The sequence below is a fragment of the Molossus molossus genome, unplaced genomic scaffold (genome assembly GCF_014108415.1).
Source record: "Molossus molossus isolate mMolMol1 unplaced genomic scaffold, mMolMol1.p scaffold_m16_p_1, whole genome shotgun sequence".
NCBI lineage: Eukaryota > Metazoa > Chordata > Mammalia > Chiroptera > Molossidae > Molossus > Molossus molossus.
Window position 1 is genome coordinate 183,418,489 of NW_023425344.1, and position 25,387 is coordinate 183,443,875.

The window sequence follows — 25,387 nt, forward strand, 5'->3', positions numbered from 1 at the left end:
GCTGGCTCTCCCCTCACACACGCTCACACCCGGCTCGACATGGCGGCGGCGGCGGCGGCGGCTGGGGACTCCGACTCCTGGGGTGAGGAGAAGTTTCGGGGGCAGGGCCCGGGCGGCGCTGGCCCCTCGCCGAGGCAGGCACTAACATGGCTCGCTCTCTTCCGTAGACGCGGATACATTCTCCGTGGAAGACCCGGTGCGGAAGGTGGGGGGCGGCGGCACCGCCGGCGGGGACCGCTGGGAAGGCGAGGACGAGGACGAGGACGTCAAGGTGGGTGCGGGCCGGGGCTCCGGGCTGCGTCCGAGCGGGCTGTCGCTGTCGCGGGCGGGGTTGCCCACCGACGGGCGGGCGGGTGGACGCTGGGCCCAGGGGTGTCACCCGGGCCTGCGAGCTGGGTCCAGGCGCGAGCTTAGGGCCTGGTGGTGCTCTCTTCCCCTCTGTCCGCCTGCCGTGTGGGCCGGAGACAGGCAGCATGGCCTTTCGGACTTCCTTGGCGAGGGCGGCGGCAGCGGCCCCGTTCCCGTCCCTAGCCCTTTGTCGGTCCGCGCCCCGGCTTGATGCCACCCGGCAACAGGCGACGGCAGGTGACAGCAGCGACGGGGCTGGCCCACGTGCAGACTTAGTAGTTTGGAGCCTCTCTCCGAAGTGGGACTGGCAACTTGAGGATTGAACCCATGGCTTATCCCGTATGGAAAATCTTGCAACGCACCTGCCTTTTCGCGCTCAAATCTCCCCAGAGTCAGTAATTCATTTATGTACCCGAAGGCCCATTTGTAGAGTTGGTACAGTTAGATAAGTGAAATATTGTGGCTTAATTTTAACCTTTTTTTTCACACGAGAAATAGAAACAGTAAAGTGAAATAACTTTTAGCTTCCCTCCCCACACCCTATGGTAAAAGGATGAACTGAAGATTGAAATAGCCGACAATTGACAGAGTGATATTAATCTTAACACGAGATATCCAAGATTTGGTGGTTGTAGTAGAGAGGGGACCAGTACTTATTTTTTGCACATGCCTTGTAGATCTGATCTACGTTTATTTTCGTCGTTTGTTCTTGAAACCTCCTGGGGGCTCATAGGCTTCAGATGACATTATGACCGCGGCATTGTTTTTCTTTTATAAAGTAGCTTCAACAGTCTTAAGCCCAGCATGTTAAGACTGTTATTAACATAGTTTTCAATTTTTTTTTTATATTTGTGCAGATAAAGTTTTGTATGAATTAGAAAGTGGTATTTTGTGGTTTTGATTTATTTAGTGACTGTTTTCCTCCTAACTTCTATTCTTTAGCATATACTCAACTGTACAAGTCCTTCTGCTTGGGTTGAAAATTTTTGAGATAAAATTTTAAGTTACTAGATAGTCACTAGTAACTTAATATTAATACTGCTTTTGTTTGGATTTTACCCTTTTCTCCTGAGTCTGATGAGGTGAATGTTTATCCACGAACAACCTGAGGTTCAGAAATGATGGGAGCTTTGCACACATTGTGATTAATAAATGAGTGGTATTGTCTCAGAGATCCTCAGGTGCTTCATTTACATGTTGTATACACTTGGGAGTGGATTGTGTTAACCCCTTCATTGCAAGATATGTTACTTTCCTACATTGTTTTTCTGTTTAGAGCCTGTATTTTAGACTTGTCTTTTTAATTTTTCAATGCATGTCTTGATGCAGCAGTTAAGACATCTGTTAATGAAAATTGGAAATAAGTTATCAAATGAGAAGAAAAGATTAGAGAAATCTGGACAAAAGTAGCAGAAAATGAGGTTTGAATGGAGTAGCCTGGAGTGATATCATTAAGTAGACTGAGATTATTGGATCTAAATGTGTCAATTCTGATGTGTATAATTCTGACCACTTGGAATTAATTTTGGAGATTTACAAGTTGTGAAGGACCATGAAACTCATCTTATTCATTCATCCCTTCAGTGTAGAATTTCTTTCTTGTATACAAATAGCTTATTTCTTTTACATAAATTTGGAAGTGATCTTGGAGAAGAAAGCTGGACTTGTCTATTTATATTTGAGTTTAAATAATGGTTTATTTCTGTTGAGTTTCTTCAAGATTTCATTATATGATATCCATGAAGTAGTTTGATTCCTGGACTCTGGAATCAGACAGACCTGGGTTGGTACTTATTGTCTTTACATTTCCTATATTTGTAGTGATAAACAAGTTTAAAAATTTTTCTGTTTTGGTTTCCCACTCTGTACATTGTCATTATAGGAGCTACCTGGGGTTAATTTACATTTTAAGTGAGATAATAGGGCAAGCATTAATTAGAGTTGCCTGGTACTTGTTAGGCACTCAAAAAATATTCTTTTTCAAGGTATAGTCTTTTTCCAGCTAATGGAAAATGCTTAGGCTGTTTAGATCAAGTATTGGGGTTTATTTTGTGCCACTTTTTCTTTTTTCCTAAGCTCAGAAGGAGTAAGTTCTCCTCACAGTAGCTGTTTACTGTGAATTTTGTGTTTTAAATGGAATGACCATGTTTATCAAGCAGTTTTTGTTTGCTCAAAATTTACCAATCTAGAATTGAAATTTGTCTCCTTGGATGGTAGTAATACCACATGTCTGAATTCTAGTGTTTTAATACTTGATCCTGTTCTAAGGAGTTGCAAACAAGGCTTAGTTTTCATGAGATCAGGTAATCCTAGTCCTTAATACAATATGTGAGGTTTTTTTTCAGAATTTTTAAATTTTATTTTATTATTAAAAAGGTTTTTTTTTTTTCCTTTATTGATTTTAGAGAGAGAGGAAGGGAGAGGGAGAAAGGGATAGAAACATTGATGATAGAGAACATCAATTGGCTGCCTCCTGCATGCTCCCACTGGGGATCAGGCCCACAACCTGGGCATGTGCCCTGACTGGGAATCAAACTGGCAACCTCTTGGTGCATGGGTCACTCACTGCTCAACCACTGAGCCATACCGTCTGGGCTATTTATTTTATTTTTTTAATGCCTTTTTCTTTATTGATTTTAGAGAGAGAGAGAGAGAGAGAGAAATATCAATGAGAGAGAAAATTGATTGGCTGCCTCCTGCATGACCCCCACTGGGAATTGGGCTCACAATCCAGGCATGTGTCCTGGCTAGGAATTGAACTGGCGACCTCTTGATATATGGATCGACGCTCAACCACTGAGCCACACTGGCTAGGCAATATGTGAATTTTTTTATAAAGTTCAGAAGACATGTAGAATCAGAAAGTTATTTGATTTATATCAGTATCTAGTGTTTAACCTTTAAGAATATAGATTTAGCCCTGGCCAGTTTTGCTCAGTGGTTAGAGCACCGGCTGGCGGACCAGAGAGTCCTGGGTTTGGTTCCCGCTAGGGCCATGTACCTTAGTTGCAGTTTGTCCCTGGCCCTGGTTGGGGTCGTGTGGGTGGTGGCCACCCGATGTTTCTCTCTCTTTCTTCCTCCCTCCCTCCCTCCTGCTGTATCTGAAAATAAATGCAAAAAAAAAAAGAAAAAAAATGTCCTCGGATGAGGATAAAAAAAAGAATATAGATTTAGCCTGGCCAGGTGGGTCAGTGGATTGAATGTTGTCCCCTGGACTGAGAGGTCCCAGTTGGATTCCCAGTCAGGGCTCAAGTGTGGGTTTCAGGCTCGATCCCCAGTGGGGGGCATGCAGGAGGCAGCTGATCAATATTTCTCTCTCTCAAAAACTTTTAAAAATTTAAATAAATTTTATTTAAAAAATAAAGGAATATAGATGTAGTGTCATTTGTAATGTCCTGAGAAATGAAAGGAAAACTGAGGTCATTGTTACAGTAATTCACTCCAGTGGTTTACTATCTTTCAGTAGACGTAGCTTTTTGCTGCGCTTGACTTTTCAAATAGCTGGCTGGCAGTGGCAGAAGTGGTTTAGGTGAACTGTAAAAGTATTAATATTCATGGGGGGAAAGTCTATGCTTCTTTCCATTTAAAAAGGTTAGAACTGGGGAATATACTCTCCTGTTGCACTGGCTTTATTTTGCTCTTCTTAGTATACTGATGTTATGCAGAGGCAATGGGAGGAATTGTTCGTTTGGTATATAGCACCAGACTCTTTCCCCATTGCTGGAATGATGTGTAGGCTGTGTTGACAGGAAGGCAGTGAGTACCTACCTACCCACTGCAAGAAGGGACAATACAACTTTGACTGAATTTTACTAGTCTCCGGCATTTCATTAGAACAGATTGGAAATTAGATTTATTCAAAGGATGTAGAGTTTATTTCGAGAAAATTGCTCCTGGTTATGTTCAAGTGTCTCAGGCATTTGCTTCTATTATGTTGTTACAGAATTCCTTTAGAAGATTCTAGAGGTCCTTACCGGTTTGGCTCAGCAGTTGAAGCATCAGACTGAAGGGTCATGGGTTCGATACCTGGTCAAGGGCATGCACCTGGGTTGCAGGTTCAATCCCCAGCCCTAGTCGGGGTCCTGTGGGAGGCACTCAGTCGATGTGTCTCTCTCACATCGATGTTTCTTTCTCTCTCTACCCCCCTCCCTTCCTTCCATTCTCCCTAAAAATCAGTGGGAAAATATCCTAGGGTGAGGATTAACAAAACAAAAAAGATCCTGCAGAATTTAGTTGAAAACTGCCTGTATCATCCTACCCATTCATCTGTTAGGATCCTTTGTGGATTAATAGCTTAAATCTGCCACAGTAAGGACATTTTTCAAGCAGTGGAAATAGCATTCTGAGGAAGGGGATCTGTATTTCAAAAAAAAAATGGGAGATTGTTGGGAAATACTCAGTAGATGGGCATTTTGCCAGGAAATGGGTATCTTGAAGTGTGTGTGTAACTTCTAATGAAAAATTCCAAACATATATAGATGTAGAAAGAAAAATTTAGTAAACCCCTGGCCAATCTTTTTTCTTCTATATTCTCACTTACTGCTTTCCTCCCCCAGCAAGATTATTTTGAAGAAAATTTCTATTATATCACTTCAATACCCTGACAGTTTTTTTTTTAAATATATGTTTTTATTAATTTTTAGAGAGAGAGAGAGAGAGAAACATCAATTGTCTGCCTCCTGCATGCCCCCTACTGGGAATCAAGCCCAAAACCTGGGCATGTGCCCTAACCAGGAATCAAACCAGCAAACTTTTGCTGCACTGGACAATGCTGTACCAACTGAGCCACACCGGCCAGGGCAATACCCTGACACTTTTTATAAATTTGATTAGTTAGGAAGCATGTTTGTTATTAAAAAGTACTTACCTAATTTTATTGTAATGCTGAACACTGAAAACAAGCTACTTGTTTTATAGAGTTCAGTGTCTTGATTATGATCTTGCTTCACCAGATATTTAAAGTATCATCCAAGTGTTAGACAGGCACTGAGATGAAATTCAGCTGAGTGCTGAGCCATACATAATAGGATGTTAAAAACTTAATGAAATTGAATTAAATGAATAGCTTGGCTTCCAGAGACCAGTATAGTTCTGAGATGATGGAAAAATGTTTGAACTTCTTTTAAAAACTGAACTTTTCTGGGAAGTCTAGCCTTGCCAGGGGCTATTACAAAGTTCCGAGGCCTCTCAGAGCAGATCAGTATAGCTTACAAAACACTAGCCAGTAAAAGGCTCTCTTTTCCTGCAAGAGATTATGCTTTATATAAACCAAACTAGTACTTAAAGAAAAGGGGGATGATCTCACTTATTTGTGGAATATAATGAACTAAACTAACTGCTTAACAAAATTAACCCAGAAACATAGAGGTGTGGTACAGACTGACAAGACTCAGAGGAGGGGAGTTTGGGGGGAAAGAGATAAACCACAGAACTTACACGCATGTATGCATGACCAATGAACATAGACAACAAAGCTGGGGATGGGGTGGGGGAGAAGGGGAGGAGGGTGTTAATGGGGGAAAAATGAGAAACATCTGTAACAAAAACAAATTAATAAATAAAAAATAAATTAATTAAAAAGAAAAGGGGGAAGGGGAGTATAAGTTAGTGGGCCATGGCTGTGGGGCAGAATTTTACTGCTCTTGAAGCTACTTCTGTTTGATGATCTATAAATATATCTTGCTTAAATTGGAAAGCATTTTCAGCCCTAAATGTGTTCTCTAATTGCAAATGACATTCTGTAGTTGTATGTTATAAAAATGGTAAACCAACCAACTACTGGCCACATTGTTAGAAATAAAAATAAATCAGGGTTTAAAAATTTTGTTTTGTTTTCAATTCTCAGTTCACTTGAGAAGTTGTTTTTAAATTTGAAAAGCAGCCATATCTTTCAGAGAAATGGCTCAAATGATGTTGGGTGTGTATCTGTAGAAGAAAAGTATAGATAAGCAAGTTGAAGTTTATAAACAGCGTCTGTTCTAAGGAAACTAGCCATTTTAGAAGATACATTGTATATAATAATTGGAAGATTTATTGGCTTAGTACCTAAAATAATTAGGTAAGGAATTTAATTGGATATTGATAGGCAGTCTCTTGAAGCAAATAACCATTTAAGGCTTACTAAATTACAGACTTCCTATTTAAAGTGTTAATTTAGGCATTTCTCTAGGACTCCTTTTTGCATTTTATCTCAATTTATTGTCGGAATTTACAAAGTCCGAGTGTTTACAGAAAATTGGGCAGATTTAGACAATTCTACCTTACATTTACTTTTAGGGCACCTGCAAATTTTATTAACTAAGGAAACAAAAACTCTTAAGTTCTTGGGGAAAGCTATCTGGCCTTTTGCTTTTGGGGTTATATCTATTTGGAAATGTGACCAGTCTCTTTTTGTTGGCATCACTATGCTCTTTTCTTTAGGGATTTGTCACCAGTATGGTAGAAACTTAGGTCAGACTTCTTTGAGCCTCTGGGGTGAGGGTGATAGCAAAGGCATGGCTTTCAATGGGGTTGTTTTCAGGACTTGTAAGGAACTACTGCTTTTGCTACTAAAATCCACTCTTGTGGAATTCTAGGTAGTCTTATTATGTCTGGCTGATGGGACAGCTTAACTTGACTATCTGAGGTAAGGTTTTTGCTTTGATGGAGAAACCAGGGACAAGGATAGAGATGTAGGACATAGAATTAGTGTACATGAAGGAGCAGTGATGTAGTAGGGTGGGCTGATGTTTTACTGGGAAAGGGAGGTGAGGAACATCAGCATTGAACAAAAATGCTTTGTTGCATCTGTTTCTCTATTTCATCGTTTTTGGAATGAGAAACTGCTCATTTCCAGCCATACCTCTCCCTTCTTAGCCTTCCAGTAGCTGAGGTGCTCGACTAATTTTCCTTCCTTCCTTCCTTCCTTCCTTCCTTCCTTCCTTCCTTCCTTCCTTCCTTCCTTCCTTCCTTCCTTCCTTCCTTCCTTCCTTCCTTCCTCCCCTCCCCTCCCCTCCCCCCCCTCCCCCCTCCCCTCCCCCCCCCGATATATTTTTCCATTTATTTTCAGAGAGAGTGGGAGGGGGAGAGAGCGAGCGAGAGAGAAACATCAATGTGAGACACATCGATTGGTTGCCTCCGCATGACCCCGACCAGGGCAGGGGACCCAACCACACCCATGGTATGTGCCCTTGAACAGAATCACACCCACAACTCTTTAGTCCTTGGGCTGACACTCTAACCGCTAAGCCAAACTGGCCAGGGCAAGTTTCTTAAAATTAGTGTAAAATCATCACAGGCAATTTGAGATGGGTAACTGATGTATGTAGTTGTAGCTGGGCATACCTTCTTAGCAGGAACTATAACCCTTCTCTTTGAGGAGATTCCCAGTGATTCAAGGGAGTTCATTCAGAACAAATTTTGGTGGGGAGGGACCTAGTTCCTAGATAGTTATTTTGTACTTCGGGACTAAGGTAAGAAGTCATGTTTACCATGACACTTGAAAGGAACTTTGGCCCATTCATAACAGTTTTCTTTATTATTTTTTATTTATTTATTTTTTAATTAATTAATTAATTTTTTAAGAAAAAGAGAGATAGAAGCTGCCTCCTGCACACCCTCTGCTGGGGATCGAACTGCAACCAGGGCATGTACCCTGACTGGGAATCAAACTGGGACCTCTCAGTCCATAGGATGATGCTCAATCCACTGAGCCACACTGACTGGGCTCCTTCATTATTTTTCACTGAGATTTCGTGGTAGTTATTTCTGTATCTTAGTGTCTTTGTATAATGGGGATAACACCATTCTACTTATAGGACTTTTGTGAAGATTACTGTGTTACTTACATATAAAGCCCTTTGGTACAAAGTAGGCACTCAGTAAATGCTATCTATTACTATTATCATCATCATCATCACTATTAGAAGAGAGTTGTAAATATATGCTCTCTGTGGAAATAAGAAAATGGTCCTCCTATCTTCACTGAAGATTAAAACAACAACAAAATGGTAGTTAACTTTTATTTTTAGTTCTCTGGTTCCTTTTGTCCTATAGTGTTTACTCCAGCAAACCAAAAAGGTAATGCAAACGTTTGCTCTCTAATTTCTAACTCTAGTGTCTCAGATGTCCCAACAATGACTAGCTGGTTTGCTTTCTTTCCTTTTTTTCTTTACCACTAACACAGCTTTTAATTTTATTAATTTTTATTTTTTAATTACAGTTTACTTTTTTTTTAATACCCAAGGATATTTTTCCATTGCTTTTTAGATGGAGTATGGGAGGGAGGACGGGAGAGAGAGAGCGAGAAAGAGAGAAACATCCATGTGAGAGAGACATGTAAATTGGTTGCCTCCCACACGACCCTTACCAGGACTGGGGATCAAACCTGCAACCAAGGTATGTGCCCTTCACTGGGAATTGAACCCTCAACTCTTTAGTTTGCAGGCCAACACTCTAACTGCTGAGCTAGATTGGCCAGGGCTACAGTTTACTGTTCCTTTTTTTGTTTTGTTTTTAATATGTTTTCATTGATTTTTTAGAGAGAGAGAGAGAAACATTGATCAGCTGCCTCCTGCATGCCCCCCACTGGGGATCAGGCCCACAACCTGGGTGTGTGCCCTGGCCAGGAATCAAACTGGTGACCTCTTGGTGCATGGGTCGATGCTCAACCACTAAGCCACATCAGCTGGGCTGTGCTATATTTTTTTAATGTTTTTAATGATTTTAGAGAAAAGAGGAGAGGGAAAGAGAGAAACATCGATGAGAGAGAAACATCAACATTAATTGACTGCCTCCTGCACGCCCCCTTGCTGGGGATTGAGCTCACAACCAGGGCAAGTGCCCTGAACAGGAATTGGAACCAGCAACCTGTTGGTCCAGGGGTTGATGTTTAACCACTGAGTCACACTGGCTGGGCGCCTATGCAGTATTATATATCCCTGTGACTATTTTGTAACTACCAATTTGTACTTCTTAATCCCTTCACCTCTTTCACCCAGTACCTCAATCCCCCTCCCCTCTGACAAACAACAACCTGCTCTGCTCTTGGTTTACCTTTATTCTGTGAACTCTGAACTATGGGTTAAATTGCCAAGGCAAGGTGATTATAAAAACATTTTTACTTTTATATAAGTTCTTTCTACTGTGCTTGCAGACCTCATGGCAGCCTTAATTAGGATTTTTTTTGTTTTTTTTTTTGGTGGACTTAACAGATTTTTATTAAGAATCAAGGCTTGCCCTGGCTGGTATGGCTCAGTTGGTTGGGCATTGTCCTGTGCACCAAAGGGTTGCTGGTTTGATTCCCTGTCAGGGCTCATGCCCAGATTGCAGGCTTGATCTCCGGTTGGAGGCATGTAGAAGGCAGCTAATGGATATTTTGCTATCCCATTTATATTTCTCTCTCTCCGTCTCCCTCTACCTTCCTTTCTCTAAAAATCAACTAAAAATCTTAAGGAAAAAAAAAAAAAGAGTCAAGGCTTGCTTATTAGTTTATATACCTAGACTGATTCAGATTTATGATCTGTCTTCTTATAAAACCAGAAGCTTGGTGTCATAGTTAAGGCACATTAGCCTCTGCATCTTCCAGCAGCGTCAGGGCTGCCTGCTCTGCATCTGGCATTCTATGGCTCAGCTTCAAATGACGTATCATAGTGTGCTTGTGGTTGCTTAGACAGTGTCCAGGCTGCCTGTACATTAAAGCCCTCCTTAAACACAGGACTGTGTCTATCCTTATTAAACTTGAACCTCTTCCTGTGGAGCATTTAGAAAATTGTTTGATCATTGGTTTATTTTTAGCTCAATGACTATGTTAGGTATAGAAAAGACAGAGTGTAGATCCATCTTAACGTGACTCGCCCAAGTTAGGGAGTATGTTACATGAAGCTGTTTATCATTTCTTGACTCAAGTTTATTCTTGTATTAATTATTGTATTTTCCATATGAACAACTGTAAACCTACTTTTGCCCAACCCTACAGTGTATTGTGTAGATTTAGGTCGGTAACCAGGGTTGTATTGTATGGAATATTGCTTGAAATAATTGAACCAATGGTTAGAATGTTGGATGTTTTTACATTTGTGAAAGTAAGGAGTATAAAGTCCTTGATTTTATATTTATTTCTTTTTTTATTCCTCACCCAAGGATATTCTATTTATTTTTAGATAGAGTTGGGGGTGGTGGTGGAGAGAAACATTGATGTGAGAAGAGACACACTGACTGGTTGCCTTCTGCTCTACCCCAGGCAGGGGTGGTGATGAGCCGCAACTGAGGTACATGCCCTTGACTGGAATTGAACCCGTGACTCTTTGGTCCGTGGGCTGATTAACCGCTAAGCCAAACCGACCAGGGCCTTATTTTTTTTTTTATTTTAAAACAATTATGAATTTAAGAGAGGATGTTAATTTTGGTTTGGTAGTCTTGTGTTTTAATTGTTTTTATTTTTATTTATTGGTTTGAGAGGGAGAGAGAGAGGAAGGTTGGGAGAGAGAGGGAAAGAGAGAAACACTGATTTGTTGTTCCTCTTATTTGTGTATTCATTGGTTGATTTTTGTATGTACTCTTACCTGGGATTGAACCTGCAACCTTGGCATATTGGGACGATACTCTAAGCAACTGAATACCTGGCCAGGGCTTGTGTTTTTCTTTTCTTTTCTTGTTTATCTTCACCCAAGGATATTTCTCCATTGATTTTTAGATAGAGTAGAAGGGAGGGAGGAGAAGGAGAGAGAGAGTGTGAGAGGGAGGGAAACATCAGTGTTGGAGAGACACATCAATTGGTTGTCTCCCACAGGATCCCAACCAGGGCCAGGGATTAAACCTGCAACCAAGGTACAGGTCCCCTACTGGGATTCAAACCTGCAACACTTTGGGTTATGGGCTGACACTTTTTTTTTAATCCTCACTCGAGGACATTTTTCCATTTTTTTGTTCAGATAGAGTGGGAGGGAGAGAGAGAGACATCGACGTGAAAGGGACACATCAAGTGGCTGCCTCCCACACAACCCAACCAGGGTTGGGGACAAACTGCAACCGAGATACGTGCCCTTAGCAGGATCCAAACCCAGGTCTCTCTGGATCGTAGGCTGACACTCTAACCGCTGAGCAAACCATCCAGGGCTGGGCTGACACTCTTAACTGCTGAGTCAAACTGGCCAGGGCTGAGTTTTGTTAATGGAGAACCGTTTTTATGGAATTAGACAAATTAATATAAAATATGGACAAACACACGCTCAAGAATGGCCAGGAAAACACTTTAAAAAAAAAATCCTACAAGAGGAGACTAGCCCTACTATAGCCCGCCTGGTGTGGCTCAGTGGGTTGAGCATCATCCAGTGCACCCAGAGGTCACTGATTCCATTCCTGGGCAGGGAGTGTGCAGGAGGCAGCCAATGGATGTTTCTCTCTCATTGATGTTTCTACCTCTTTTTCTCCCTTCATCTCTCCATAAAAAAAAATCAATAAAAATATATTAAAAAAATACTATAAAGCCTGTGTAATTAAAACAGTATAATACTGGTGTATGAAGAGAAAATAGGCTAATGGGATAATATAGAAAGCAGAAATAGACCAGGTACCTATAAAAATATAGTATATGGTAAATGATGGGGCAAAGGTGGACTTGTTGTTAATCCTCACCCAGGGATATTTTTTTCCATTGATTTTTATTTTTATTTATTTTTTTTACATCCTCACCCAAGTATATTTCTTCACTTCAGGCAGAGTTGGGGTTTGGGGGAGAGAAAGAAAGAGAAAGCATTTATGTGAGAGAGACATATCTACTGGTTGCCTTTCAAATGCACCCTGACCGGGGCAGGAATTGAACCTGCAACCCAGGCATGTGCCACAGGGAATCCAAACCCATGACCCTTTGGTGCATGGGCTGATGCTCTAACCACTTAGCCACACTGACCAGGTCCAAAGGTGGACTTTTTAATAATGATGCTGTGACATCTGGGTGACCATTTTGAAAAATATAAAATAGGTCCATACTTCACTCATACAAAAGAAACTCCAAATGAAATTCCACCTTTAGATCAGATATCTAAATGAAAAATAAAATAAAAATCATTTATGTTCTAGAAGAAAATTCATTTCTGTAAGAAAATCAAGAGGCAATAAAAGAAAAGATTGTTAAATTTCACTGCATAAATGTGGTGGGGTGCATAGCACTTCATGGGGAAACACTAGAGCAGTGGTTCTCAACCTGTGGGTCACAACCCCTTTGGGGGTTGAACGACTCTTTCACAGGGATTGCCTAAGACCATTGGAAAATACATATTTTCAGTGGTATTAGGAACTGAGACACCGCTCCTCTATCCATCTCCAGGCCAGTCCACCCACATGCAGATACGCCCACATACAACATGAGGAACTGTATTAAGGTTCTCAACCTTCCTAATGCCACGACCCTTTAATGCAGTTTCTCATGTTGTGGTGACCCCCAGCCATAAAATTATTTTCGTTGCTACTTCATAACTGTAATTTTGTTTTCCGGTGGTCTTAGGCACCCCCTGTGAAAGGGTCGTTCGACCCCCAAAGGGGTCGCAACCCACAGGTTGAGAACCGCCAAGGAACAAGGCAATGATGCCCATTATCTCTGCCACTATTCATATTGTGCTCTAGAGGTTTATCCAGTGCAATTAGATAAAAGAAATCAATTTGGAGGCATAAGAATTGGTAAAGAAGTAAAGCTATCTCTTGTTTGCAGCTGATATGGTAGTAGTATACCTTGAAAACCCTAGAGAATATATTATAAAACTAACTTAAGTGGTAAATGAAATCAGTAAGGTAGCAGGATATAAAATTAACATACAGTTAGTTAACCAATGTCACCCCAATAAATTCAGTTTAAAAAGTGTGTGTGTGGGGCCTACCCTAGCCAGGTGGCTCAGTTGGTTAGAGCGTTGTCCTGATATGCTGTGGTTGTGGGTTTGATCTCCAGTCAAGGCACGTACATAAAAGCAGCCAATGAATGCGTAAACAAATAGAGTAATAAAATCAGTGTCTCTCTCTCTCTCTCTGTCAAATAATAAAAACAAAAAACCTGATAGCTTTCCTATACACAAATAACCAGTTAGAGGACTTAAAAGTGAAAAAAGCAACCCTATATTTATAGTAGTAACATGAAAGATGAAATACTTGGGAATAAGCCTACAGAGATATGTGCAAAACCTCTAAGAGATTAACTTTAAAACACTCCTTGAAAGATATAGAGGTCAACTTGAACAAATGGAAAGATAGCCTTTTTTCATGGCGAGAGCAACTCAACATAAAGATGTCAGTTTTCAAACATTTATATATAAATTTAATGTAGTACCAAAAAAATACCAACAAGCATGTTTCTATGGGATTAGGCAAGTTGATAATAAAGTTCACCTGGAAAAGTAAGCGTGACAGAATTATTAATGGAGATTTTTTTTTAGGATAACTGGGATGATGATGATGATGAAAAAAAAGATGAAGCAGAAGTAAAACCAGGTGAGCCACTGGGGTTTCTACATGTTTGGTTTTATGTCTTGGTGAGCATTTGGATGCTTATGTTATGACAAATGACAGAAGCTCATAAAATTGAAGATTTTGGTATTTAGAAACAATACATCCTTCCGTTCCCATTTTATTCTCTTCTCCCTACCTCTCTTCTCTCCTCTCAAAACATAATCAGATTAGATTTCTGCTGTTTTTATGTTTCACTGTTCGTGTTGGGAGAGAGTAAAGGATGTGATATCATAGCTGAATGATTTAAGTCCTGCCTAAAGGATTATGGGAAAATATGAAGGCAGATATTTGGATCTTAGGGCTCAGGTTAGAGAGGAAAAAGGAAGAGCCCCAGCATTTTCCTGCTCTTATTTACCAGGAAATCACCATATGTAATTGGAGCTGGGAGAGATTTGGTCTCTTGAAATATACAAGTATCATGTCTGTTTTCCATAAACTGGAAAATATTCAAGAAAATTGATTAAAAATTTCTTTAGTTTCAGAAGTAAAAATTTCAGAAAAGAAAAAAATAACAGAAAAGATTAAAGAGAAAGAACGGCAACAGAAGAAAAGGCAAGAAGAAATTAAAAAGAGGGTGAGTACCATTAATTTTCTAAAATACAGAACTCTCACATCAGTAGTGGTACAGTGTCTTCTTATTTTTTTTATCCTCACCTGAGGACATTTTTCCATTTTTTGTTCAGATAGAGCGGGAGGGAGAGAGAGGAAGAGAGAGAGAAACATCAATGTGAAAGGGACACATCGAGTGGCTGCCACCCGCACGACCAACCAGGGCCGGGGACAAACTGCAACCAAGGTACGTGCCCTTAGTGGGAACCGAACCCGGGTCTCTCTGTACCGCAGGCCGACGCTCCAACCGCTGAGCCAAACCAGCCAGGGCGTTTACAGTGTCTTCTTAACAGGCAACAAATATTACTGAACAATTGGAGGGGCTTTGTAAAAAGATTTGAAATGGACACCATCAGATAAGTGATAAGTGAATTTGTGGTTTTTGCAAAAAACAAACTCAGAAGCTTTATGTATTAGAATGCCTTTTAAGTTTTCACAAACATTTGGGAACAGTCATGATTGTGTAATGACCTCAGTGATGCTTGCCTGTGCCTGTAGCTTTCTAGTTGTGATTAGTCTTTATTTGCAGTGTACATATTGAGTAAAATACAAAAAGTGTCTGTTTCTCTGCCATGTACTGTGTTTTTGTTGTTGAATATTTTAAACAAGATCAGGAATCTTGTATTAATTTATTTTTTTAATAGATAACACATTTACATGATTCAAAAATAAAAACAATATTAAGAAGCACTCTCAATCCTTTACTTGTTTATCCTGTTTTTCTCCCTGTACCCCATAAGTAAATTTTGGTTTCTTATGTCTCCAAGGTGTAGTTATGTATTTGGATACAACTGTATATTCTTTTTTTTAAATAGTTTTCACCTTGCTTTATTTAATATATTGTGGAGACCGTTCCATATCAGATCATATAGCTTTTTTCCTTGACTTTTCATTAAGAAAAATTTCAAGCATGAAAGTAAAGAGCATAATGAATAATCATATACATCACAGTTGTTAATGTTTTGCCATGTTTGCTGCATCCATTTTTTGCTAAAACAAGATCAAATAAATAACATACATTTTTGAAGTTATCAAAGATTTTTATTATGTGAAATGTTTGAAATTCCATTTATTTTTTAAACTGATTTTTGTAAATATTATCAAATTCTTTTTTTTTGTCATTAACTTTATATTTTTTTGTTGAAAGTATTACACATAGGCCCCCCCCCCATTGATATCCCCCTCTTTGGTCTTGCCCCCATCACGTATTTTATAGTTGTCCCAAAATGGAATATTTTAGAGGTAGTGCTGTGTGCTTCATATTGCATCATATCATATCACATCAGTAGTCATGTAATGTCTGTCCTATTATTAGTGATGCTAAAATTGATCACTGGGTTAAGTTCGAGACAGCCTGATCCTTCTCATATAATTACATATTTCTGGCAAGTAATCCAGTTTCATGTCAGCTTTTCACCCAGTTGTTTTGTATCATTGATGATTGCCTAATTATTTCATTAGGTATTGCAGAATGGTGATTTTTCTCATTCTGTGACTTCTCTTCCTTTTTTTTTTTTTTTAATCCTCTCTCGAGGACATTTTCCATTTTTTGTTCAGACAGAGTGGGAGGGAGGGAGAGGAAGAGAGAGAGAAACATCAACCTGAAGGGGACACATCGAGTGGCTGCCACCCACACGACCAACCAGGGCCGGTACAAACTGCAACCAAGGCATGTGCCCTTAGCAGGAACCGAACCCAGGTCTCTCTGGACCACAGGCCGTTGCTCTAACCGCTAGCCAAACCGGCCAGGGCTCCTTTTTTTTTATTGGCTGGCTTTTTTTAGCTACTTGGTTAACTTTGGATATGGTTCGTAACTAGAAAGGCAGAGTAAAAGCTTAATTGTTTTCTTCTTAATTGTCAATTTTCAGAGTAAGGAGGAGTGGGGTGTAATAACTTCAAGTGGTAAAAATGAGGGATTTTATGGGGTTTGAGTAAATTTATTGACTTAGGTTTTTATAAATTAATTGTGTTTTACTAAGATATTCATTTTCTTGATGCTCAAATTTTCTCAACTTCGGCCAGTAGGAGTCCTTTTAAATAGTTCCTATCTTCATTCTTTTGACAGTATCCCATTAGTCTTTGAAAGCTTTTTTGTTTTCTGGCACAAAGAAGTGCCAGGCTTACCTGATAACCTGTCTTCCTTAAGCCTGGAATCAGCTTCTCTTTTGAGGGTTTTTGGGGTTTTTTTGTGTGAGAAATGATAGAGGTCAAATCTAGGTGCTCATAGTATTTAGTATTATTGTGGTAGCCTTGCGTTTACAACCCTTTTTGTGGATTAAGCTAGGAAAGTGTGTGTATAATCATTAGTTCATACTGGTATTTTCTCTTATTCTGACAGTTAACATAATTTTTTTTACAATACCAATATTACTAACAATGTAAAGATACTGAATGAAGTTTAGGATTTCCTTGCAATTTTTTGAGCTTTGAATATATCCTGCTAAAGATGTTTAATTATGTCCTGTGTTCTAAAGTCATTTGAATTCTCAACTCTTTGTCATTATGTCTAGTTTGTTATACATTTTTGTTTGTTTTCAGTTTAAGGTTATTATGTTTTTTAAAAACCTCACTCAAGGATATGTTTTTATTGATTTTGAGAGAGAGAGAGAGAGAGAGAGAGAGAGAGAGAGAGAGAGAGAAAGAAACATCAATCAGTTGCCTCCCATAAGCACCCCCAACTGGGAATCCAACCTGCAGCCTTTTGGTATATGGGATGACGTTCCAACTAACTGAGCCACCCATCCAGGTTTTATCTTTATTTTTTTAACATGAAATATGTTCAGAAGTCAGTGGTTCTATTGATTGGATCTTTTCTTGGTCATTGAAGTTAGAATTACATTGTATTTTGTTGTATCTTGGTATTAGTCTCTAACATAAATCTTAGAGTGTACTCAGTTTATCTTAGGCCAGGTACTGAGTTAAGGTATATTTAGTTTTTTATTTTTGTTTTAATTTATCTTTATTGTTGAAAGTATTGCATATGCCCCCCATTTCCCCCTCCACCCTGCTCTCTCCCTCTCCCTACCTTCACCACACTACTGTATATTTAGTTTTGATACAGGAAATACTTGATGTCCAGATTACTAGATATTTCCCTTTTTCTTTCTAGAAAATGTTCTGAGGTTTCCTAACTTGGCATAATGACCTTTCTCATTTCATCTTCTCCACTAGAAATAAAACGATCTATTTTGGAAGTGGACTTATGAATCAAAATCTTGAAACTGCATGGGCATGGATAATTATGAATGGCACAAATTCCTTTCACTTTTCTCTACTTTGATAAATATTAATGAAGATTTCCACTCATTATAGTAAAAGCAATACGTGTTTGTTGCAGAAAATTATATCACAGTAGATAGAAATGATATACATTAAACTGTTGTCATCTCAGTGGCGTATGATTGGGGAATAAGTGACAACTTCTTTTGTGTGGTTTTAAAGGTAATGTGTTGTTTGTTTGTTTTAATCCTCACCTGAGGACATTTTTCCATTTATCTTCAGATAGAGTGTGGGGGGGTGGGGAGAGAGAGAGAGAAACATCAGCACAAGAGAGACATACCAATTGGTTGCCTCCCATACGACCTAGACCAGGATCGGGGACAAACCGCAACTGGGGTACGTACCCTTGACTGGAATCGAACCCACGACTCATTGGTTCGTAGGCCAACACTCTAACCGCCGAGCCAAACCGGCCAGGGCAATAATGTTTTGTTTTTAACAGTACAACGAAATATTTATCAAAGATAAGGGGGAAATATTTTTCTGATTATTTGGGGGAAAATTTTTTTTAATATCTGCATAATATTGTCATATGGATATGCCATACATTATTTGACCATTCTGTTGTTGAACATTCAGTTTGTTCAACAAACTGAATAAACTCTAAATTTATTTAAAGTTATAAATAATAGTCTGGCCAGTGTGACACAGTGGTTGAGTGTCGACCCATGCACCAAGAGATCACTGGTTCAATTCCAGGTTGTGGGCCAAATCCCTAGTGGGGGGCATGCAGGAGGCGGCTAGTTGATGTTCTCTCTCATCGATGTTTCTCTCTCTCTCTCTCCCTCTCCTTTTCTCTCTCTCTAAAATCAACAAAGGAAAAATATATATATAAATAATACTCCATTGGACATCCTTGTGGTTAAAATTTGTGTGCATCTTTGATTTCTTAAGATAAATACCTAGAAATGGAATTATTTAATTAAAGCATATAAAGAACATTTTAAGACATGACATGTATTACCACGTTGCCTGGGAAGGTTGTTTCAGTATACAGTGTTAGCAGTACGTGAGAATGCTATTTTCACCTTGTCTGGAATCTCGGTTCTTTATTTATTTATTTTTATCCTCACCCGAGGACATTTTTCCATTTTTTGTTCAGGTAGAGTGGGGGGGGTTGAGAGAGGAACAGAGAGAGAGAGAGAGAAACATCGATGTGAAAGGGACACATCGAGTGGCTGCCACCCGCACAACCGACCAGGGCCGGGGACAAACTGCAACCGAGGTACATGCTCTTAGCGGGAACCGAACCCGGGTCTCTCAGGACCACAGGCCGACGCTCTAACCGCTGAGCAAAACCGGCCAGGGCTTGGTTCTTTATTTTTAAAAAAGGCTGTAGAAATAAACACATTATCTCAGTTGTCCCCTTGTCAGCTGTGTTAACCTTCTGTTACCATTGGCAGGTTGCTTAACCTCTCTGTGCCTCAGGGTTTTTTTTCTGTAATAGGATGAGAATATCTAAAGTTTATAGAAGAATGACAAAATATAGAATGTATAAGTGTTTATTATTTATAATTACACGTGCTAATAAAAAGTTCATATACTACAGATGTGCTGGGTCCACCTATCATGATTCCAGCCCTTTTAAAACTTCACTTCTGTCTCATTTTAGTTAGAAGAACCTGAAGAAACTAAAGTGCTAACACCAGAAGAACAATTAGCAGATAAACTGCGGCTAAAGAAATTACAGGAAGAAGCAGACCTTGAATTAGCAAAAGAAACTTTTGGTAAGTGGGGGTGTAATTGCAATGCAATATTGAGGTTCCAAGTAATTACTGTAAAGTAATTACAGTTCCAAATTCTTACTAGTTATGAAAGTTCAGAAAGCACCTTTTTTGAAGAAACATGATAATGACTAATTTAGATATTAGAAAGTAGTTTTTATTCTGTCTATATTTGAGATTTCATTAATTATGGTAGAGTGAGATACATGTTCAGGTTTTTGAATGTCAAAAGATTATTAAGATAAAAAATCATTGGACCCAAATAAGGTCTACCTCTGTTTTAAAAGTATTTATCAGCTGGATGAAATTTGGATGAAATATGAGGTCTGTAGCTTGGAGATTTAAATACCAAAATTCCTGTAGGGCTGTCCTATTGTCTTAAGTCTGTATAAGACGCAGGCAGTGTTGCATGCTGGTCTCGGGAGAGGGTGGTGGTGAAGGGGTAGCATTCCACTTTGGCTGTGCCTTCTTATGCTCAGTAATTTTTTCTGAAACCCTTCTTGGCTCTCACCATGCCATGTCTCTAGACAGCCCCCATTCTGTGTGCCATACCTACAGCTGTGGTTAGTGCATGAAATAAAAGACATATTCAGGGCCCTGTAAATAGATAAGTTCAGAGTGTTCCAGGTGGAGAGTTACATGGCACAGAAGGTAAAAGTAATGAGCATGATCAGAGAAATTAAAAGCTCTCACTTTGTTTAACCAAGTTTGTTGTTGTCACCTGTTGGGTACTTTGCAGAGTACTCCAAAGTCAGGTTGTACTCAAGGTCAGGTTGAAACAGTGAAATACAGTGATACCTCGGTTCTCGAACATAATTCGTTCCAGGAGGACGGTCGAGAACCAAATTGTTCGAGAACCGAAGCAATGAAACCCAATAGGAAATAATGGAAACTGGATTAATTCGTTCCAAGCCCCAGAAAATGCCTATTTACTGGCCTAATTTGTATATAATATGTAGAAAAACATAAGTCTCAACAAGAAATAAAAGTGTACAGTATGTCTAAGGGTTAAATTCAGTGTAAAGCGTGACTCTCTCCACAAAGCGTGACTCTCTCCACAAAGCGTGACTCTCTCTCTGCACTCACACTGATGACGCAAGCAAGGCGCGCTGGGCCGAATGAACGCCATTCGGCTCAACTCGGCTCATCTCGGAAGTTCGAGTTCCAAATATTTGTTTGGATTCCAAGACAAAAGTTTCTCGAATCTCCTGGTCGAATACCGATTTGGTCGAAATCCGAGGCGTTCGAGAACCGAGGTATCACTGTAACTTGAAATTGAAACCTAGAGCCAAGAGGATTTAGTCCCCCCACCCCTTTTTTAAAATGGATCAAGCAGGCTGACTGTAGTAATCATTTCCTTTCCATGGGAGGTACGGCCTTATCTTTCACTGGGCCACTAGTAATCCCAAGAGTTGCTGTTGATGCTCCTATCTACTGGTGTGTGCTTGCAATGTCTTAATTGCACTCATCTCATTACACAGGGTACTCATCCATTATCCTGTGTCTTCAAGGATGGTAAAATCATATTTATTAAAGAGAAGGGTTTATATGGTACCCATAAATCCTAATGTGGGACACCAATTAAAGATTAAAAGGCAAAAACATGCATTCGTATAGTCATCGTTTGGTTAATAGGATTTCAGTGTTGTAGTTCTCATATTAAAATACTGAATCAGTGACATTGTTAATTGATTTACTTGACTATTGAGGAGGGTACAACAGCATGCCATCTCTTAGACTAGAATCCTTTTAGGACATCATAATTTTTCTACTGGGATTTAACACATGGTTTACTCCTGCTTAGCTGGATGCTTTCATAGGAACGAGTTTTTTCTTTTCTCTCCCCACTTTATTATGGGCTGTTTAAGAGCATCCTTCTGGGCCAGGGATTCCTTTGGCAGTCTGCAGAAGCCTGTGGGCCCCTTTTTCATCTGATGTTTTTAAATACATAAAACACAGGATTTTACTTACAAAATAAATTTTTTCTTTTTTTTCTTTATTGATTTGAGAGAGAGAGGAAGGGAGAGGAAAAGAGATAGAAACATCGATGAAACAGAACATCAATTGGCCACCTCCTGCATGCCCCCGCCCCCGTTCCACTGAGGATCGGGCCCACAACCTGGGCATGTGCCCTGACCAGGAATCGAACCGGCGACCTCTTGGTGCATGGGTCAACCACTGAGCCACACCAACTGGGCATAAAAGAAATCTTTTATATTGAAATAGCTATCAAAATAATAAAATAACTTTTATATAGTAACTACATCTTTATTAATGCATTAAATAAGATCTAGGGCAGGTCTAACAAGTAATGTAATTTGAAAATAATGCTGACTGAACATGTCAAGATATCTGCGACAACTGTAATGTGATAAAGTATCTGATCTCTGTTGGTAGCAGTCAGGTTTGCTACAATGATTTGTTGTCTATTATCAAAATGGAAGGAAACATTAAATTAGGTAAAAATAAAGCTGTTAGTAAAAATAAAGCTGTAACTTTTTGGCTCATCCATATTCACAGATTCCCTGAATTTTGTTCAAGGACTCCAGTGGGCCTAGGTTAAGAATCTCTGCTTTAGAATGAAGCAGTAGGCCCGGCTGGTGTGGCTCACTGTGGGTTAGGGCATTATCCCGTGCACCAGAAGGTCTCAGGTTTGACTCCTGGTCAGGACACATACCTGGGTTGCAGGTTTGATCCCTGACCCTGGGATCAAACTGGTTGGGGTGTGTGTGGGAGGCAACCAATCGATGTTTCTGTCTCTCTCCTTCCTCCCTTTTTTCCACTCTCTCTAAAAATCAATGGAAAAAATGTCCTCAGGTGAGGATTAAAGAAGAAAGATGAAGTAACAAGATTATTCAGCTATCTAAAATTTATACATTTTTAAAAATCTTTTTGATATTTTCAGTGCTCCCTTTCTGTTACAGGTGTTACTAATACAGTTTATGGAATAGATGCTATGAACCCATCCTCAAGAGATGACTTCACAGAGTTTGGAAAGTTACTAAAAGATAAAATTACACAATATGAAAAGTCACTATATTATGCCAGTTTTTTGGAAGCCTTAGTTCGAGATGTGTGTATTTCATGTAAGTAATTCTAATCTCTAGCCCCTGTGGGTGGATTTTTAGTAAGGGCACATCAGGAAGATGGAGATTGACTATTTTGGGGGGTGGGGACACTAAAATATATAGACTTAGGTTTTGCTTTTTGGCAGTTACTGTGAGACTGTTCTACAAACATACAATTAGTCTTAGTGGTTTTGTTCCTTTTTTGAAGCTGCCTTCTTTATATTTATACAGTGACTTCCCAAAGAGACATCTGAGATTTGTTGCCACAACAGCTAATAAAACTCCAGCTTATTCTTTTATTTAATTCGATCTTGAAAGGGGCTAGGAAGTGTCTTTTGGGGAAAACTCTCTGTGGGTATATAAGATTTTAGAGCTGAGGTAACAGCAAGTGAATGCTGATTTTACAAATGAGAGGAAGCCAGGTGCAAGTTGCTCAACAGAGCTGGCACCTGTTCTCTGGGTACATGGGTATGGTGCCATTCCCTGACAGGAGTCACATCTTTCAGGGGCTGGGTGTGTGTGGGAGTGATGACTAGGGGTGATACAGCACTAATATGTAAGGGATTGGTTTTGCTAAGTATTTACTGTTTTTAAGATTGAGAAAAAGGAATTCTTACATAATGGATTTTAAATTGGTTTTTCTTTGAGAAATTGTTACCAGGTTGGGGGTTATTTCATCAGTGATACACCTGTCGTTGGCATTTTCTGCATATACTATTTTTCCTGTTTTCAAAGGTGCTCCCTAACCAAAAACAGGACACACTTTTTTGTAGCTAAAAACTAGTGATATTTTTATAAAGATGGAAAGATATATTGTTGTTCACCGAACAGGCTTATTTCTTGGTAGGACACAGATTTCTGAGATAATCTATTTTCATTCTAGTTCCTGTGCTAGAAAAGGGAGACCCCAGGAAGTGGGGAATTGTCATCTGTAGGTTTAAGAATTGTCATTCTATGTTCATTCAGATGCTCCTTACTGAGCATCAAGGATGTGTTATGGAAGGGCATGGTTATTTGTTTGGTGGATAAGAAAGAATGATAGAAACACTGAAGTATAAAGACGATTAGTTTCTCTTTGGTTGACCATTGGTGTCTTGAGATAACAGGTTATTATAAAGATACATTTTTGTTGGTGAGTTTGCCATTTTACTTTCAATAGTTCTGATTTGTAAGCCTGGCCATAGACTGGATGAGTCTTTACTATACTATGTCAAACAGGAGAATCATAGACTTTTCACTGTTACTGAAGTTAATGATAGACAATTGGATTTCTTATAACACATGGGGAAGAATGTGTATTTTACCTTTACTTATTCCTCCAAATGATTAAAAATTAGTGGATATACCTTTTTTTTTTAAGTGGAAATTGATGACTTGAAAAAGATCACCAATTCACTGACTGTGCTGTGTAGTGAGAAGCAGAAGCAAGAAAAGGTAAGAGAAACTGGGGGCAGTGTGTGTTACATTAAGATGATGGTACAGGCATAATATTCTCAGCAAGCCTGGGAAACTTACAGGTCAAGCAGTTCATTAATACCATTAAAACTGGAATAGAGTGACATTTTCTCTCTCTCTCTTTTTTTTTTAAATCAGGCATGTTCACAGTCTTGGTGTCTGAATTAGTAATAGAAATTGCCCTGGGTTAAGTCTGGGGATCTCCCTTAGTGAACTGAAGTTTTTCTGGGACCAGAGGCTTTGGTGTCTCTTTGAGGGTTGCTATACCGGATATAAGATACACATGGTCTATAAAAGTCTCATAGATTAACTCTCTTTTATCTTTAGCAAAGCAAAGCCAAAAAGAAGAAGAAAGGTGTGGTTCCTGGAGGGGGATTAAAGGCCACCATGAAAGACGATCTGGCAGATTATGGTGGTTATGATGGAGGATATGTACAAGACTATGAAGATTTCATGTGACATTTTATCTTCTCTGGTGTCTTCTTTCTGTTGCCCACAATCCCTTCAACATGTAGCACAACTTCCTTTCCTTTCAGTTCTGCCAAATGCTACAATCAGAAGTACAGTATCTTTTGTGCTGGTTATTTAACCCCTTGACACTTAGGTGCTAATGTGCAAATGAGGGAACTTGGATCTTGCTGCCAAGGGGTTAAAATTGGGAACCTCAGTTGCTACTAAATCATAGTTTTAAAAAACACACAAACCTAATAATGTTGTCATTGTTGCTATCTGATTCTGTAGCAGCAGTCACTAAATTGGAAAGAAAGGTTGCAACGTGACAAAAAATTGTGTATTGACCAGCACCATTCAGTAATACAGCCTTAACCATACCTCCTTGAACTACTTCATAACTTGTCAAGAAAAGCAGTTTGCAGCGAGGGCATGTGGTGTGCACCTAGTATTAAAATTGCTTTGTCTTAAATTGAGCGTGAGGATATTAACATACATTGTGAAGAAGACTGCTTATCTCAGAGTGAAGATATGGCGGCTGAAAAGCACTAGTTTGATACTTAAATATTAAATGACCAAAACCCTCCAACTTTGAAGCTGAAGAAGGTAAACCTCTCCGTTATTGCATTACAAGTTGTGGAACCTCTTGAATGCAGATCGTCTAGTTTATCAGACTATCCTACTGATGAAGTGCTTCAAATGGGGGCGGGAAACCCTACCTGTTTTATTTGCCTGATTGAAGTGTCTCCTTTGTTCTCCTGGGCTGCAATGGAACAACTTTAAACAGGGTTTTGGCATTTCCTTTCCTTTATAAAACATGCTCAGCAAGCTGCACCAGTTAACTACAGTTTGGTAAATTGTTATGTTAACAATTATGACATCTGCAATGTTTTATAAAGCAACTAATTTAATAAAATCACTATTGTGAGGACTTAAATTTTGTGTTATCTCCCAAGAGATATTTTTGGAGAGTATAGAGCA

The 25,387-nt window shown here is 39.4% G+C and overlaps 1 protein-coding gene across 1 annotated transcript; it reads left to right on the plus strand.

The window, feature by feature from the left end:
* On the plus strand, positions 1-25,343 carry EIF3J (eukaryotic translation initiation factor 3 subunit J). Its single transcript, XM_036263821.1, has 8 exons — positions 1-82; positions 168-271; positions 13,749-13,803; positions 14,304-14,395; positions 19,322-19,436; positions 22,358-22,519; positions 23,862-23,935; positions 24,284-25,343. Exons 1-8 carry the CDS (start codon positions 40-42, stop codon positions 24,413-24,415), a joined length of 777 nt encoding a protein of 258 aa, XP_036119714.1. The 5' UTR covers positions 1-39; the 3' UTR covers positions 24,416-25,343.
* Positions 25,344-25,387: the final 44 nt, after the last annotated feature.